The sequence below is a fragment of the Spermophilus citellus genome, assembly GCF_964194105.1.
Source record: "Spermophilus citellus genome assembly, chromosome: 18".
In the NCBI taxonomy this organism is placed as follows: domain Eukaryota; kingdom Metazoa; phylum Chordata; class Mammalia; order Rodentia; family Sciuridae; genus Spermophilus; species Spermophilus citellus.
In genome coordinates, this window is record NC_138200.1 from 47,192,772 (window position 1) to 47,211,115 (window position 18,344).

The 18,344-nt window shown below is 34.3% G+C and overlaps 1 protein-coding gene across 1 annotated transcript in view; it reads right to left on the bottom strand.

Annotated features, from left to right (window-relative positions):
• The window catches only part of CDH8 (cadherin 8), a gene marked incomplete at its 3' end in the record, with an annotated part of 348,742 nt that overhangs the window by 214,736 nt on the left and 115,662 nt on the right, over positions 1 to 18,344 (bottom strand). Inside the window, exon 3 of the mRNA XM_081274667.1 lies at positions 11,295 to 11,589. Within this exon, the coding sequence (XP_081130793.1) occupies positions 11,295 to 11,589 (295 nt within the window). The remainder of the gene's footprint in view (positions 1 to 11,294; positions 11,590 to 18,344) is intronic.

Sequence of the window (18,344 nt, forward strand, 5' to 3'; positions counted from 1 at the left end):
TAACAAACAAATGAAGAAAAAGCATTCTCATAACAGCATGGGTGCTGATGGTGTTTTACAGAGATCTAGACACACATATGGCTTCAATAACTTATGAAATATTTGCCCTTTTGTCTCTAGGGTCAATAAGTATGTTGATCTTAAAATATTAATTTGCATCTAAGGGAAATGAGTTAAAAAAGAGTACAGGATCCTGAGAATGTCTGGATAAAATCCCACCTGATTTCTCAACCTTACATCTGTAATAAAGTTTTTTTTTTCTTCTTGAGTGTTTTGATTTTCCTTGTGATAAGTGCAGGTTTACTGATTTGAAAATACTTTTCAGTATTTCAAGTACCAGAACATTACTTGAATAGAAAGCAGTAGATGTGTTATTTTCCTCTGAGGGGCTCAGAGTGGGACTGGATAAAATATTAGCCATAGAAAAATTCTCCAAGAAAAGGGAAGTAGGTGCAATTTTCAGAGAGACAAACCAATGTATCTATACATAGCAAGAACCAAAATCTGACTGAAAGGAAGAACTATTTCCAAGGAACAAAAAGAGTCAACATTATGATAATCAAATGGAGTTAAATATTGCTCCTAAAAGTAAGCACAGGATATAAAGAAGAAAAAAATAAATAAACAGTAAATAAATACAACTTGTTAGCTACTGCCATGTGTAAATAGCTTGGAAACTAAAGTTTAATTGGTACATACAGGATTGACTAGGTTTCAAAGCATAGGTTCAGATATATCATCAATGTCACTTCTTCACTTAGATATTGTTAATTCTGAGTCCACTCTTTCAGTATGTTCAAATTTTAGGCATTCATATAAATTTTCAAAACATACGTCTATATAATTTTTTATATTAAACAAAAGTAGAAGTAGTATTACAACTTGTAAAATCGAATGAGGTATTTCATCATATTTTCCTCTGATTTATATTATTCAGATTAGGTTACATTGGTTGGTTACTGAGAATCATCTTCTAGAAAGAATTGCAAAGACCAACTACAGAAGAAACTGTTGAAAACCTCTAGCTTGTGTTGGTCATGGAATCCCAAGTGGCAGTAGGGCAGAGCGTGTTGAAGCAGACTGAAGAATTCTGAAATGTTCACTACTTTCAAAGTGAGTGAAAGCAGTGTTTCTCTAAAATTTATAATAAAGTTCTCTAAGCCATTATATCTATGTTATATCTATATAAATTATATAATTTATATACATATATATAAATATGTATATTAGGGTTGAGATTTGGATCCAAGAACCTTACAAACTGGAGAGACTGAAATATGAGTTGATCAATGAAATATCCTAAAATAGCCGATGATATATTATGGACAATACAATGGATGAACTACATTTTTCTAGTATCAATGAATTGACCTATGGACTACTTAAAAACTAGTGTTATAGCAAAAACTTGATGAGAGGAACTTCCCCATCACAAAAACTATGCAAATAAACCTGGCTTATATTTCCATCATTGTTCACTAAACATGCTTTCAGTCACCTCTCACAGTTAACTGTCACCAGCTATTTTCCCATTTAGATACTCTGGTAATTTCTAAGCCATTAACTACTTAGAAAGACCTTTTGAAACAAAATCCACATATTGGAAGCTATTGGCTCACATTTATCATAAGATATGTATGTCTATGTATATAGGCATACATATTATATATGTGTATGTTATATACAATATATATATATATATTCATTATATATACACACATATACATATGTATGGATATACACATATATATAATGAATTAAATATGAATATATATATATATATATATATATATATATATATATATATATACATTTGTCGACTATTATACTGTCTTCATTTAATGGAGGTTTAGTTTCTTTATGCAGAAAAGAAATGACAGACTCCTCACCCCATCTTAAAGTTTTGGGTCCACAGCTGTTATTGGCATTCATATCAGGTACAGCAGCTGGATTTCTTTTGAAAGTGTTTATTTCAATCTTCATGATTTCCCGCCCATGTTTTCCTAAAGAATTTCAATTTTGTTCGTCACTCTGAATCAAACCAGACAAAAAATATAATCAAATCCATCAAGATATGTTTCCCCTTTTTTACTCTGCATCTCTCCTTTAAAAATAGAGAAATGCTACTGAATTCTTCTAAAATCTAGCCTCGAGAGAGCAAAAAATAAAAAAATAAAAAAAAGCTACCACTTCTAAATAATGAAAAAGAAGTATGTTAGGCTTAAGACAGTTTGTCAGTTTGTAACATCCTTTTATCTATAAGCTTATGTAATAAAAATTGTTTCTTTAATAAAAAAGAGTATAAAAATGAATCTCTTTAATTATTACCTTAGATATATTCTATATTTGAAACTAAACTATACTGGGAAAATAACAAGAATAACAAGCTAATCCATGTAAGTTGTAGTCATCACAATTTGCAATTCACTTTTTTAGAAATTGCAAATTTCACTAGCTGCATGCTAAATTAACATGTGGTCTTGCATAAAAACAAAAATCTATTCTCATTAGATATGTGTTTTTAAAGCTTTTGTAGAATAAAATCCCTGTAATGCTTCAGGATTCTAAAAAGTGTTTCTGTGATCATATACATGTCTAAATTTTCACAAGGGCATATGATATGAATTTTTCAAATTATGATATATTAGTACTTTAAAGACTTCAATAGGAGAAACAGTTTGGCTTTGATTCAAACATATTTAACCTCTCTTTGCATTATGCCTATTTTGAATGCAGAATAGGAAATGTAGCTGTACATCTGTGGTATACTAAGAGTCAAATAAATGCAGAAAGTGTTCTGTAGTTTCCTGTCCCCAATTCTGACTGCCTTCTGCCTAAGCAGTTAAATCCAAAAGACATTAGGTATGGTTGGCAAGATAAGGGTCCATCTCTACCTCCAAGGGCAAGGTTGTGGAGGAAGAATGGGACAGCTGATAAACACCAGTATGGGGAAGTCAGGTGTGGGGCAGAGGGAACAAGCGGAGATAAATTATGACAGGTCTGAGGAATTATCCAATTAATAAATATACAAAGCATAAAAAGATTCAGGTTTCTTACTGGTAGAGAAAGAAGAAAAGAATGGACCCTATGGTAACATAGTGGCAAGCTCATGATTATTACTAGAGAATATATTATGTTTCTAGGGCTGCCATGACAATTTACCACAAACTGTGTTGCTTAAAACAACAGGAATTTATTTTTTCACTCTTTGCACTCCAAAATCATTGGTGGACAAGCCCATGTTTCCTCTGAAGGGAACTTTCAGGCTATTTCTAGCTGTTGGTGGAACTCTGGTCCCCCTTGGTTTATGGTGCCATAACTCCACTCTATGCGTTTTTCATCACATGGGCTTCTCTGAGTGTGTCTGTGTCTTTACATGGCCTTCCTTTAAAGACTCCAGTCATTGGATTTAGGATTCAATATAACCCAGTAGGACGTGGACTGGATTAAATATACCTTTAAAACCCTCATTCCAAATAAGACCACTCTCCAAGGTCCTGAATGAACAAGAAATTCTGAGCAACACTATTCAGTCTTTTATGGACAGATAAATATGTGTGTGCATGTGTATATGCACATACTTCCATCCATTCTTTACCTTTGCCCTATCCACTGAGCCACTGAGAGATTTGGGGAACAATGGCCCCCTAATAGCAATGACTAAAACTAATACTGGTCTTTGGTGTGTATACTCAATTCTTTTTAAGTGGAACTAGGTTTCTTTGTATAAGTACAAAGAATAAAATGATACAAAATGATACTTTAAACACTTTGTTAGACCAGAAGATAAAAATTCCACCTAAGAATAATAGAGGCATGTCATTAAGACACAGAATTAGCTTCACGGCCATATCATGGCCAAATTGGAGATAATCTGAATAGCAGGATAATATTTCTAATTATAACTGATTGCATGAAACAGAAATCTAAAATTCCAAATTAATATGAATAAGTACACAAGCAAATAAATAGGAATATAAGAACTTTTTCTCTATAGGAGAATGAAAATCAATAAATGTGTGTAGAATTGTAGAATTGAGAAAACTACCATTTCCAGTTCTCATATTAATAATTAATTCTGCCAAGAAAATTCAATGGATGTTAAAATTTAGGGTTCATATTTTGATGCTGAATTAAATATTTATGAAGGCTCAAAGTGTCTTCCCATAAAGTATTAAGTACAAAGAGAATAAAAGAATAATTTTACAAGGGAGACAAATGGCAGACACCTCCTTAATGAAGTGATCAAAGTTCTTGTCATCAATCATGGAATATATCAAAATCTCATGCATTTAATACAAATCCTTTAGTAATGTCCAAAATGTGCATTCTGAATTTAATCCCAATCTATACGTCTAAGGAATTCTATAAAACAATGTTTCTGTAATTGTTGAGCATAAAGTCATGACAAGGAAGAAAAGACTAAAGAACTTTCCAGGCTATAAGAGTCTAATGCATATGGGATCCTGAATAGGATGGATTTTTACCATAAAAGGATATTGTTAGGACCACTGGAGTCATTTTGATGAGATTGGTAATACTTAATAGCAATGATGTGTCCATGTAAATATCCTGATTTGAATGGTTATACTGTGCTTGTGTAGGAAAATATCCATATGGGGAGAAATTATTGAAAATTTTGGGGCAAAATGTCTGAAACTTACTTTCCAACAAGTCAGAAAAGATATATGACCTATATTGGTCACATTTCACTAAGAAATAATTTATTCCAAATCAAAGATAACAGAAAACACAAAAGAAATAGTATGTATTTTATATGGATCTCCCTCCAAAAAAAGGATTTGAGAATGAGCACCCTAAAAGGGCACATTTACAAAGAAAAGGAATAATGTTAATGCTGAGAGAAGACAAGAATATGAATAACACATAGCCACCATTTCTCAAGAGGAAAATGTCTAAAAGATTTAATAATGGTAACATTTTTTTTCTTTGGGCTGAGTCATTGTTCAAGGAGAGTGAGTGAGCTTGTGTATTGTGTACTGACTTCCATTACCTTTTTGGTGATAGATTTTGGAAAGCAGTGAGATTTGCCTCTATAAAATGCATACTTACTAAGTCATTCCCTAACCTTCTTCTGATATTTCAATTAATATTTGGGGGTGGAGAGTGCATCCTCTTTCCACATTCACCACCAGAAAGCCCAGAGTCAATTCAACTTACTGTCTTTTGCCTTTATCTTAAATACATTAGCAGCACTTTGCCCCAGCTATTCACCACATAGCTCTTAATTAATTTTTATTATTACTTGAATTTCCATTTGATGTATTGTTCTTACATGTTTAAAGTTCTTGTATTTTTATCTTGAAAATTGCAAAATATCTCACTCAAACTTCTTCTGCAACTCTACTCTCAGTTCTTCAATTTAATTTGCAAAGTAGGCTGACCTCAAAAGCTCTCCCACCTTGAAAAAATATTAACTGTTATAAATATGCAGCAGAATCATTGTGTTCATATAAACAAAATTCTCTAGAGGTATTATCAAAGATCAGTAGAGCATACTGGTTAAACCCATGGGAGGTAGAACCAGTTTTTCTACTTCATGTCTGGCTTTATATTAGCTATTATTTCCCCCATTTTGTGATTAAAAATCATGAGGAATAGGGAAACTAACATTTCTCTTAAAGTCAAAACATTGTAAGGATATTAGAATTATTTAACAGAGCTTCTCTCTAACAGTAACTTTGCATACATATTGATCATCATTAGAGGAGTCCGAATTGCCAAGAAAACTAGGAAATTCTTTTGTGTCATGTTCTATGTGACATGAACACAATGATGCACAATGCTTAGCAACTTAAGCACCACCTACTGTCACATCTCTTGACCCCACATTAATTAATGTGCCATTTTGAATAAAATAATATCAATTCCATTATGTAGATTTGTGAAATGAAAAGGTAAGTCTTATTAAATCACTTTTTTTTCACTGACCAAAACATTCATATCATACAAAACATTAGTGGAACCAAATCACAAAAGAAACTAATGTTTATTGGGCATCAATTCTATTTTAGGCCAAGTGGTTAGCACTTTTGAAATAGATGATTAAATTTTTCCAAACATACTTCCATGTAGGGATTATTGCATATACTACACAGGTAATGTGACGCTGAGATGGAGTTTGTTGCTTACAAAAGTGGAAGCCATATTTGGAGTTAAATAATTTGAGAACCAATTTCAAAGTCAAATAGAAAGTTCATTGTATCCCAAACTAGGTTCAGTTAAACAATGCAGTTGGGGTTAAAAGATCCCTCACAATCACACAATAACATTAAAAATACATAAACTGTTTGAAACAATAAGTGTGGGCGAATTTCCACTGAAAAACCAACTTTAACATTGCTAGTTTGGTATCCACAGTTACAATCAGACAAGCTCACATGTCTTTCTTTATGCAGTATTGCTGTAAAAGTGAATTCTCATCAACTTCTGAAATTCACAGTAGAATATAAAAGAACCATGTCTCCTGCTTCCAAATAAGATATTTCTAAATTAATTTGGCTGCCATTTGGGCAAATGTATATGTGTGTTTTGTCTTGACAGCTTGTCAACTAGAAGACAGTTCTTGAACGTCATATTCATTTCAATTTAATACTGGTAAATTTCTCAATTAGAATTTTATTTTTCACTTTCTGCACAATGAATTCCCTCAGTCCTGGCTGGCATTCCTCAGGGCATACAGGTGCAGGTGCTGGCATTTCTGCAGTAGCAAAGGAAGACAAATGAAAGAAGGAAAGAGGGGAGGGAAGAAACAGGCTGAGAGAGAACAGTGGTGATGGGGAGAGGAAGGAGATAGTAGTTGACCTTCATCATGATATTCACCTTGATGAGAAATGAAGGGAGTAATTCACACTTGACAATAAAATAGTGCAGCTGCCTCTGCTCCCTTTAACCAGAGAGGCTGGAGTCAAAGAGAAACCAGACACCCAGGGCTTAAAATCAATACACAAGGGAAGGTACGAAGGTAAGATGGGGAACAGATTAATAAAAATAATTTTAAAAGCCATAACAACAACCAATTATGGAACACTTATTTACTTTATGGCATTCCTTCACCTTGTGTTTTATCATGCAATCCTTACACAGTGAAAGCGGGATAGAAATTATTGTCCTTGCATTACAGCTAAGGAAAATAGGCAGTAATTTCACCTTCCTGATCTCAAAGTCAACTGGATAATCAGGGAAGGAGTCAGGATTCAAATTCTTTTTTTGCAACTTAAACGGATTCTATATAGGTTTTGGAAGACATGTTGAAGACAAAGCATTTAAAGTGTGTGTGTGTGTGTGTGTGTGTGTGTGTGTGTGTGTATACACATTGCATTCTGTAGCTAATAATATCTTTAAAGACCTTTTCTTAGCTAAAAATAGTCTTAATGTTTGTGGAAGTTTCTGAGATTTTCTGTCTCAACAAATCTATCAGGAACATGACTTAGATGCACAGAAAAGACAGGCTCTGGCACATTCATAGCCAACAGAGTTGGCATTAAGATGGAGAAATCATAATAATGAAGTAAAAATAACAGCTTCCATGTTCACCATTTACCAGTAATTAACATAAAGTGTGTTGGGGCTAGAGGCTGTAGTTCAGTAGGTAGAGTACTTGCCTAGGTTGCATGAGGTTGTGAGTTAAATCCCCAGCACCCAAAAAAAAAAAAAAAGAATTTTTAAAAAGGTAATGTGTGCTGTATGCATTGGAGGTGCCAGTAATTTTTTAAAACACTTTTATTGAAATCTCAATAAGAAGAGGACTTAGGCAAGTTCTCTGACCTAAATGAATAGACCAAAACAAAAAGACAAAAAGAAATGTTACATAATGTTTCTCAGCTCCTTTTTTGCCATGTCAGAATACAAAAGGAGTTGTGAAGATGGAAATTTTTGTTCTGGTGTGTGTGTGTGTGTGTGTGTGTGTGTGTGTGTGTGTGTGTGTCTGTCTTTTTTGTGGTGATGCTGATTGTGGAGAGATAAAGTCTTGCTAGGAAGTTATAAAGTTTCCCTAAAAATGTGTCAATTCAGCTAGCCATAGAGAAACAACTCCATTTTGAGAAGATGAAAAATAAATAAAAATAGAATTCCTTGCACAAGAGATAGATAAAGTAGAGTCTTGGAAGGAGAAATATATGGGTAAAATATGAAGACCTGAAATCACTTCTTATTTGCTGCTGCAATGGTTATATATCTACCAACATTATATTGTTGATAGGTAAGAAGAAAGAGATTAAATGAAACAAAGCCATCCAAAGTCCTTCTGGCTAAGGAGCCTGAGAATTATTTTTCTATGAAAACAAACACAACAGAATGTAAGGGAGTTTTTGTTTATTTTCCAGCATAAATACATACATTACTGAAGAAGGAACCAATTCAGAATCAAGCATACTCTTTGGTAGGTTACTGAGATGATCCAGAGGAAGGCATTGCAGTCTGATCTAGAAAGACGATCATAAGAGTGAAATGAGATGATGTGCTCAGATTGCACAGCAGTCAGGAAGGAGTAGATTAGTGATTCAATAGGTGAGGTGAGGCTGAGGCTCAAAGGGGGAGAGAAGGTTCAGCACATTGTACCTTTTGTACAGGGGATTTTGGAGTATATTGGAATCAGTGATAAAGTCAGAGGAATTAGGAAGCACAAAAAATAATTTCATACAAAGAAGTAATAGGGTTTGATTTTTAATATGGAGTTCAAGCTGTCCTTGGGACCTTCAGGTGAAAATGTTCAGGAAGCAACTGATAACAGGGTTCCTGGCCTAAGAAGGCAGACGGGGCAGGGAATATGATTTTAAAACCATTCAGATGGAACAAATAGCCAAAGACATGAACTAAACAAGGGAAATAATGGAGGAAAGGAGAGAGGAAGGGAGGGAAAAGGAAAAGAAACTGGAGGCAGACAGAGAGAAAGAGAAGAGGAAAAAGGAGAGAGAAAGGAATAAAAAGAAGGAACTGGAACTACCATTTGACTCAGCTGTCCCTCTCCTCAGTCTATACCCAAAGGACTTAAAAACAGCATACTACAGGGACACAGCCGCATCAATATTTATAGCAGCACAATAGCTAAATTGTGGAACCAACCTAGATGCCCTTCAAGAGATGAATGGATTAAAAAAGTGGCATTTATATACAATGTAATATTACTCAGCAATAAAAGAGAATAAAATCATGGCATTTGCAGGTAAATGGGTGGTGTTGGAGAAAATAATGTTAAATGAAGTTAGACAATCCCCCCCCAAAAAAATGCCGAATGTTTTCTTTAATATAAGGAGGCTGATTCATACTGGGATAAGGAGCAGGAGCATGGGAGGAACAGATAAACTCTAGATAGGGCAAAGGGGTGGGAGGGAAAGGGAGGGAGCATGGGGTAATTAATGATGGTGGAATGTGATGATCATTACTATCCAAAGTACATGTTTGAAGACACGAATTGGTGTGAATATACTATGTAAACAACCAGAGATGAAAAATTGTGCTCTATATGTATAATAAGAATTGTAATGCATTCTGCTGTCATATATAAATAAAAAATTACATAAAAAAGAAAAAAAAAGAAGAAGGAAGTAGAGGAACAAAGTAATCCTAAGCATTAAGTGACAAAATACGGAAATGATGTATAGAGCAGATAAAGGCGTGGTAGCATCACACTGAATTGCTAAAATATCTTAACATGTTGAGACTACATTGAGAAGGCAAATAAATTCTTTTTTATACATGATAATGGGCACCAAAATCTATTCTTGAATATCACAATCAATACTTTGTCTTTATTTGTATCTATAGTAAAGGTGCTGTTGAGGGCCAGGCATGGTGGTGCACACCTGTAATCTCAGTGGCTCAGGAGGCTAAGGCAGGAGGACTGCAAAGTTCAAAGCCAGCCTCAGCAACAAGCCCCTGTACACAACTCAGTGAGATCTTATCTCTAAATCAAATATAAAAAAGGGTTGGAGATGTGGCTCAGTAGTTAAACATTCATGAGGTTCCATTCCTGGTACCAAGAAAAATAATAATAAAAATAGAGATGCTGTTGAGAATACTTCATCATATATTTCTTCCAGGTGTTAATATCTGCAAGTGTATAGTTTTCCTGGGTAGTTTTCCCTCACTATATAGAACCTGGGCACATGGTTCTTGATCAGGTTTTTCTCTGAGGATTTATTTGATACCAAATTAGGGATTTGAAATAATGACCGTACATGTCTGCATGCACCTAGTTCTGGCCTTTAGTTATTCTCTACTTGGGATTTTTATTTGTCTAATCATGATCACCTACCACCTAATCCATAATACATCTTTAAACACAATTTGAAACAAACTTGGATACAGATTGCATTACAAAAAATGACTTTGGTGATTTTGCCTCCTGTCTACTATTTTTGTTAGACAAAGAAGGCTCAAAACTCCCTCCCTTCAAAGTACATGTATGAAGACACAAATTGGTATGAATATACTTTGTATACAACCAGAGATGTGAAAAATTGTGCTCTATATGTGTAATAAGAATTTTAATACATTCTGCTGTCACATATAAATAAAAAAATAATTTAAAAAATATCCCTCCTTTCATTGTACAAGTCTGAGCTTTGAGGGTTACTGCATCAAGGCTGAAGTTTGGGAATAAATAATCATATACAAATTATGATGTAAAAGCTTAAAATTATCTTTTGAAATATATGCTGATCTGTACAAAAGGTAATAAATGCATCCATGGCTCAGAAAATGTGAGATTTTTCATTGGTGGTAGTCATGGCTCCTAAAATCATTCTGTTAAGAGCTGGCCACAAAAAATAAGTCTCACTGGCAACAGTGACTGCCTAATTCACTGTAGACTCGACCCACCAGCTCAAGTCAATATCTGGCTGACTACAGACCTAGAAGGTTTCCTATTTCTCTATGCACTGCATCTGCATGTGAATAAACACAAACAAATAATTAAACATGAAGCAAATATCAATAGGATTAGCTTGGCATGTTGGAACAAATCTTGATAAATCCGCCTCAGTAACAATACTCCAACTACAAGTCTATGAGAGGAATACAAATTCAGCCTATTGAAATATTGTCGTGTAAGGAGAGATATTTTAATAAAACTCCTCCTCGGTCAGTTCCTATTACTAAGGGACTAAAGCTATTGAGCTACGGAACTTAGGCCGAAAAAAGGGGATTTGGAAATGCAAATTAGAGATAAGAAGGTAATAAATGTCTTTTATTCAGCATCACACCATTCCTGATGCCAGGAGCTATTTTAAAGATGACTCTTAATAGTTCTGTGAAATTGGATGCATACATACCCAGAATGGACATCTCTGGCACTGTAGCATGATAGGGTCCATTAAGAAACTCAGGTGCATTGTCATTGATGTCTTGAACTTTAATAATAAATTCAGAAGGAGGCTCAAGAGGTTTGTTTGTCTCCCAGTCCACTGCCTGAGCTGTTAGGGTGTACTCAGCCTTTTCCTCTCGGTCAAGTCTCTTTATGGCATGGATATCTCCAGTAACATCATTTATTTGAAAGATTGTCCCAGCTCCATCACCTGAGAGGATATACTTGATTTTTTTGCTTCCAGGATCCAGGTCTGTGTGTAGCTAAAAATGAAAAGTGAAGTTAGTAATGGAGCCATATACAAGTCACTTTTTAGTTAATTCCTGCTCGTTTATCAAATTGGTTCTTTTGAAAAGCAACCTCATCAATTTTTGCTAAGGGTGGCAGTACAAATAGTCAATACACTTGTAAAGTATCATACAGAAATAAAACATAAGAAACTCCATCTAAATAGGTTAGAAAAGGTTTTCTAAGGTGATCTGACCTGTTTAATATACATTCAAATATATGCAGAGGGATAAAAAGGTCCAGATGAAAGTACAAAAATGTATGTATTCTTTTTTTATTTTTGAACAGTCATTGAATGTTATTTTTATTATCTACTTTTTATGAATCACTGAGTGATGAGAACTATGTGGATTACTTTTCATAATATCATTTCCTAAATTTTACAAAAATTGAGTTAATATTTCATATAAAATAAGAGAACACTGACATACAACAGGGCAAGTCATCAGCTATCCAAGTTTCACACTGATGTATTCGAACATGGTAGTGCCAGTTTGACACACGTTTGTCTGCTCTATTTATATAAACACAAATAATTCTAAGAACTTGAATTATATTAAAAACGAATGGATTTTGTTAGACTTTGTTTTCTTTAATAATTCTTACAATTTACAGGATTTTCTTATAGGAAAATCATTTCTGTTTTATAGAGAAGAGCACTGAGGCCCAAATAAGGGAGTATATTTTCCAAACTGGAATTCTTTGGGAAAAGACTTAACAGGAATCCAAATACATCTCAGGTCATGTCATAATTTTTTTTAAGAGAGAGAGAATTTTTAATATTTATTTATTTAGTTAGTTTTCGGCAGACACAACATCTTTGTTTGTATGTGGTGCTGAGGATCGAACCCGGGCCGCACGCATACCAAGCGAGCGCGCTACTGCTTGAGCCACATCCCCAGCCTCATGTCATAATTTTTTTACTAGATAAATATTTGTTGAGTTTATGTTAGCAGGCAAGTGCTCTTCCTAAGATAGATGCAGGTAAGTACGGGGGAAAAACAGAATCTCTGGTTTTAAAATCCTTACAGTTTGCTCTCAAGAGAGAGACAGGAAAATTATAATATGTAGTTTCTCTCTTATATCATTTGACTCCTGCTTAAAAAAAATTAAAAAACACTAAAATAAAACAAGAAAATATATGACTTTTGGGTTGCATTTTTTAAAAAAATTAATTTCATTGAATCAGAGCTTCAAAATGTTGCTTAAGCACACATATTTCTCATTTAACTCAGTTATTTAACTGCAAATACGGTTTCAATATTGTACCTTGAGATTTCTATTTTCTTTCTTTCTTTTTTTGAAATTTCAAATATTAGCTTAAAAAATACTGTCTTGTGGGAAAAAATAAACTCCTAGAAATTCAAAAGACATTGAGCTTTCCCAGGAATCCCTTTTATTCATAACTGCTTCTATCACTTTCTTCACCAATTTGAATTGCATTTAGTGCTTCAATAAGTAAAAAGAAAGGGTTATAAAAAAGACATAAAAGAGCAACAAAGAATCCAAATGCATCTCGATTTCCTACTTTACTTTTGAATATTTTAAAAAGTTAAAGCATAAGATTACATCAAATATTTATTGAATCTCAAAGTGTATCCCTTTCATTTATTGTATTAAATTTATGAACAAGAACAAATATTGAAATGCCACTTTATCTTAATGAATGTGGGATTATAATTCATTAATGTGATATTAATCCTAATTTATGATCATTTTAATTTATGTGCATTTTAACATTTCCATTAGCATTTTTATTAAAAAAAGGAAATTTGAATAATATATCATTCATGGAAGCTTCCACTCACATACAAGCCATTTTTGGAACACAAGAGATATTGGAATGTGTCATTCTTGTCCACAAATTTTTGCTAATTAACAAATAAGCCATTCAAATTTGTTTTATTGTTACTTGTTTGTACCATGTTTTCTTTCTAACTACCAATAACCTCTGATTAGTAAATTGTATTATAATCTAAGATTTTGATGTTTCTTTGTGTTTAAAAATAACTAAAGAGAAAGAAGAAAAGCACAGATTTTGGGAAGAATAAAAGACAAAAGTGAGATTCAGTTCTAACTACATGAACTTATTTATACATTTATGAATAAATACATATTTATTAGAATTTCAGTTTATTTTTTGGCTACAATATAAGGATAAGACATTTAGCCTGCACAATTGATCTTAGACTCTGATACTATCCATCTACTTGAAATGTATTAAAACAAGGAAGTGGGCCATATTGAGAGTTTAGTAACTAAAACCATCTTGATTTCAAAACATGTTCCAAAAACATGTTCAATTCCACATAACCATTTAAAAATACTTGTAATGAAGTAAAAAAAGACTCTATTCAAAAACAGCTATTATACATACAGTAATCCAAACAAATTTTTTACTTGGTAAATATTGTATGCATCCTCTTCCCCCCCTCACCAGAAACTCATTTTTAACTCATCATGATAAAATCTAGATCTCTAGGCTAATAATAGCTTTGGTAGAGAATATTGCATTTCTGTATTCATTCTTTCATTCTCTCTCTCTCTCTCTCTCTCTCTGTCTCTCTCTCTCTCACACACACACACACACACACACAAACACAAATTGTTGTTCAGGTAACAGATTTGAAATTACTAAGAAAAGATTGTGGGTGTTAAAAAAAATAGCCATACACAGAGACAGCAAAGGCCCATAAGTCTGGCCCTCCAAAGTATTTGAGGTGCCTACTTATGGGCTGTTGCTTTTGCTGTTTTTGGTCTTCACATTTTTGACAGACTTGCTCAATTCAATGAAGCAACACTGTCACTGTCAGTTTACGCCATGCAAGGACTCTCTCTCTCTCTCTCTCTCTCTCTCTCTCTCTCTCTCTCTCTCTCTCAGTGTGAAGCCAAATACACCCCAAGGCTTGGAATGTTCACACACTGCATATCATCTGGAGAGTGAGCTCCATCTCTCCCAAAGGATGCCTCTGCTCTGCTAATTAGAGCAGCCTAAGACCATGAGCACGTCATCCTGGATAGGGGAGAACCCTTGGGCTGGCTGTGGTACCAGAAGACCTCATCCATTCCTTAGTAAGCAAGTAGAGAGCACTCATTGTCCTTCTATAATCTTAGGGGTTTAGGTTCAGTATCAAGCAACTTGACATGGTCTCTGCTCTAAAAGGCACACAGTTTTATGAGAAAGAAATACAAATAGAAATTTTAGGGGATGTATAGTTATGCTGCTGGTGATTATGTATTGACTAATGTCTGGTAAACATTTTGTATATACATATATGTATTCTCATAATAATACTGAGAACATTTCCCCATTATACCCATGAAATGATTGAGATTCAGAGGTTTTCACAAAAGAATGCTCTATCAACAAGTAGCATTTTTCTTAAATCAGTGCATTATAATTATACAATGGTGTGCTTTATTATGCCATATATATTTTATATATATATATATATATATATATATATATACATAAAACATGATTTGATCAATATTATTCCCTAGTACCTTCCTTTCCCCTTACTTCCTCTCTTTTCCTAATCTGCTTGCTTTATTCTTCTGATCTCTCTTCAATAATAATAATAACAATAATAATAATAATAATTGTTATCATTATTAATGAGCACATTACAATTCTAACAAGAAGCAATCTTATCAGCACGTTTTAGAGTTCAACATTTAAGTGCATGTCCTAGGAGCTACAATATAGAAAAAACAGGGGCTCTGACAACACATAGAAATTTTACTTAGAAAATGGTTAATAAAGATCTCATTCTAGAGAAACTATAAATGAGGTAAGATGGCACCAGACTATGCAATCATGAGACCAAGATATAGAATTTGTATTTTCCTATAAACGAGACACAAGACCATAAAGAGAGATATTTCAGAAAAGAGCTTGCTAATGACATAATAATACTTTTTGTTTGTTCTTTTTTTTTTTTTTTAGTAACATCAAAATGGTTGGTAAGTACTTACTAACAAACATCATGGAAGCAAAAGGAAGAGGAATTCAGAGAGAAAACTAAGACACTAACTTACAAAGCAGCCTCAATTCTGATTGTGTGTGTGTGTGTGTGTGTGTGTGTGTGTGTTCGTATGTGTGGTACTCAGGGGCATTACCACTGAGCCACATCACCAGCCCCTTTTTTTTGTATTTTATTTAGAGACATGGTCTTACTGAGTTGTTTAGGACCTTGCCAAGTTGCTAAGGCTGGTTTGAACTTGCGAACCTCCTGTCTCAGCCTCCTGAATGTCTGGGATTACAGGGGTGCACTAGTGCACCCAGCTCAATTCTGATTCTTAAGTTCAGGCCAGCATCCAAGACCTGTATGATCAGATGAATTCCCAGCCCCTCTTCCCACTCATTGTAGCCTGGAGGGGCACAAAGTACCAGATGTGCAATGGTGATCAAAGCCTTTCACACCAAGTCTTCAGTTTCAGAAATCATAGCCGGGCTGCACAAGAATTGAGCTGAATTGCAAGTGTGAGCATCATTACACTCTCATCATCTTCCGCATATTTGCATAACACCTCCCAATTAAAAGACAAGTTTATACTAGAAAAGTCGTAGGAAGATGCATTAGCATTTCATTCTCCTTTGTATTCCCACTGCCTAGTATCATGTTTGTCATATTGTTGGAAGCTCAATAAATATTTGTGCGGTAAAGTGCCTGTAAAGGAAAAGAAGGAAGACACACTTCTCATTTTGTTTTCAAAACAAAGATTTGAAGAAGGAGTCAAAGATTTTTACAAAAGTTAGACCCAAGGATCTAAAATCTTATATGTGGTAAACACAAAGATCTCAATTTCTTCAAATTATGTATTCAAATTTAGAAAATGATAACATAGGGAACTAAAAAATAGTAGAGGGTTGATTATTAGGGGAAGGATGGACAGATGAATAGATGGAGGGATGATGGATAGATAGTAGACAAAAGAGAGGTACAACTTACAATCATATATCACCATTCTCAATCCAAGTAAGAACATACATCCTTCTCATGGTCACGCTCTATTTGTCATCACAAAAGCAATCAAACAAACAAAAGCCTTTCCTCCTCTAACACAGGATTCCCCGGGATACTAAAGTCATCACGCCACACATTCTAGAGAAGAAGAGGTTACACACTGAAATTATTTTGATATCGAATTATGATCCAGTTATCAGAGTAGATCAGACTGTGGACCATTCTGATCACCCTTTTCACTACAAGGAGGTAAGGACCAGGATTGAGTCAATTATCTAGAAATGATATAACGCTGGCTTCAGAGCTTATCATAAAGTTTCACCCATCCAGAAGGACATCGTCAAGGAGTCTCTCCAAATTCCTGTCTTCTTCTCAAGCAGTTTCTAAGTTACCAAGAGAAAATCAGAATTTTTAGAACTCAACGGGTTAACAGGGATTATGGCAATATAAGTCATTTACTGATCCCATTTTTTTTCATAAATCTGACCTCTTTTGGAGAAGATAGTAAGCTTAGTACTATTAAATCAAATTACATCTTAGCACTTTTTCTTAGTATCTGCTACAGTGCCTGTTGGGGAGAAACAACACTAAGGTGTCAATCTATTGGTGAATGAATTACAATTCTTAAATCAGAACCATTCACCATCAGACATGGGATCAGGTGCTTTGACACAATGTGTTTGTGCCTGATTTTTTAAATGATTAGGCTTCTGGAGAATTAAAAAGAGAAGTTAAGGAAAAAGGTAAGAAGGGACAGAAGAGTTCTTTGCATGTTTCTGAACTCTTCCCGAAAAGAACCAGGAATGTCTTCAAATCTACTCATCTGAACTTCCAGATCAGCCAACATGTGGTGCCCAGTATAACATGTTTAAAAGAATGTTGACCCCATATGAGATACAACAGCCAAGAAAGAAAAGATCCCACCATTTAATTTAAAGAGAACCAAACAACTACTTGGTATTTTTTAAAAATAATTCAACCTTTATTTCTTTTAAATGTGGTGATAAGGATAGAACCTAGTGCCTCACCTGTGCTAGGCAAGTGCTCTACCACTGAGCTACAACCCCAGCCCCAACCACTTATTCTTAATGCTTTAGCATTAAACAAAGCCTCATGTGATGGTGGGAGACAGGATGGGAGGCAGACAGATGTCACGTTGGACTATACACTTCATCAAATGTCTATATGCTGAAATGTTTTACTAGTACAGTAAAAATGAATGATCCAAATTATGTTTCATTTATTCACTCCATTCTTAACAAGTTGCAGAAACAAATTCCATCATAAAAATAAACAGCAAGAAAAGACCCCAAAATTTAGCTAAGATGGAGTTGGAAATATGTAATTATGCTTATGGCCATATACTTCAGGGAAATATTTGTTCAGTGAAATAATAGCAGTTTTCAAAGTAATTCTCATGTAAACAACTTACCCCTGATTTAAGAGGTGAAATGTTAAAGAAGGAACAATCTCTTATTAAATGAAAATAACACAGTACGCTGCAGTGGAAATTTTCTGCTTCAGAAAAAATTACACACACACACACACACACACACACACACACACACACACACACAGAGGAACCCATGTATGTATTTTTCCAGTGTCCATAACAAGCAAATTTGTAGTATTGTTACAATTCAGATGTGTGTGCTTTGTAGTCTGTGTCAGTTACTGATGTGAGTATAGAAAAACTGGGACTTGGTCATGGGGACAGGTGACCAGAGAAATAGAAAATTGGGAGTGAGTCTAAATGAGCT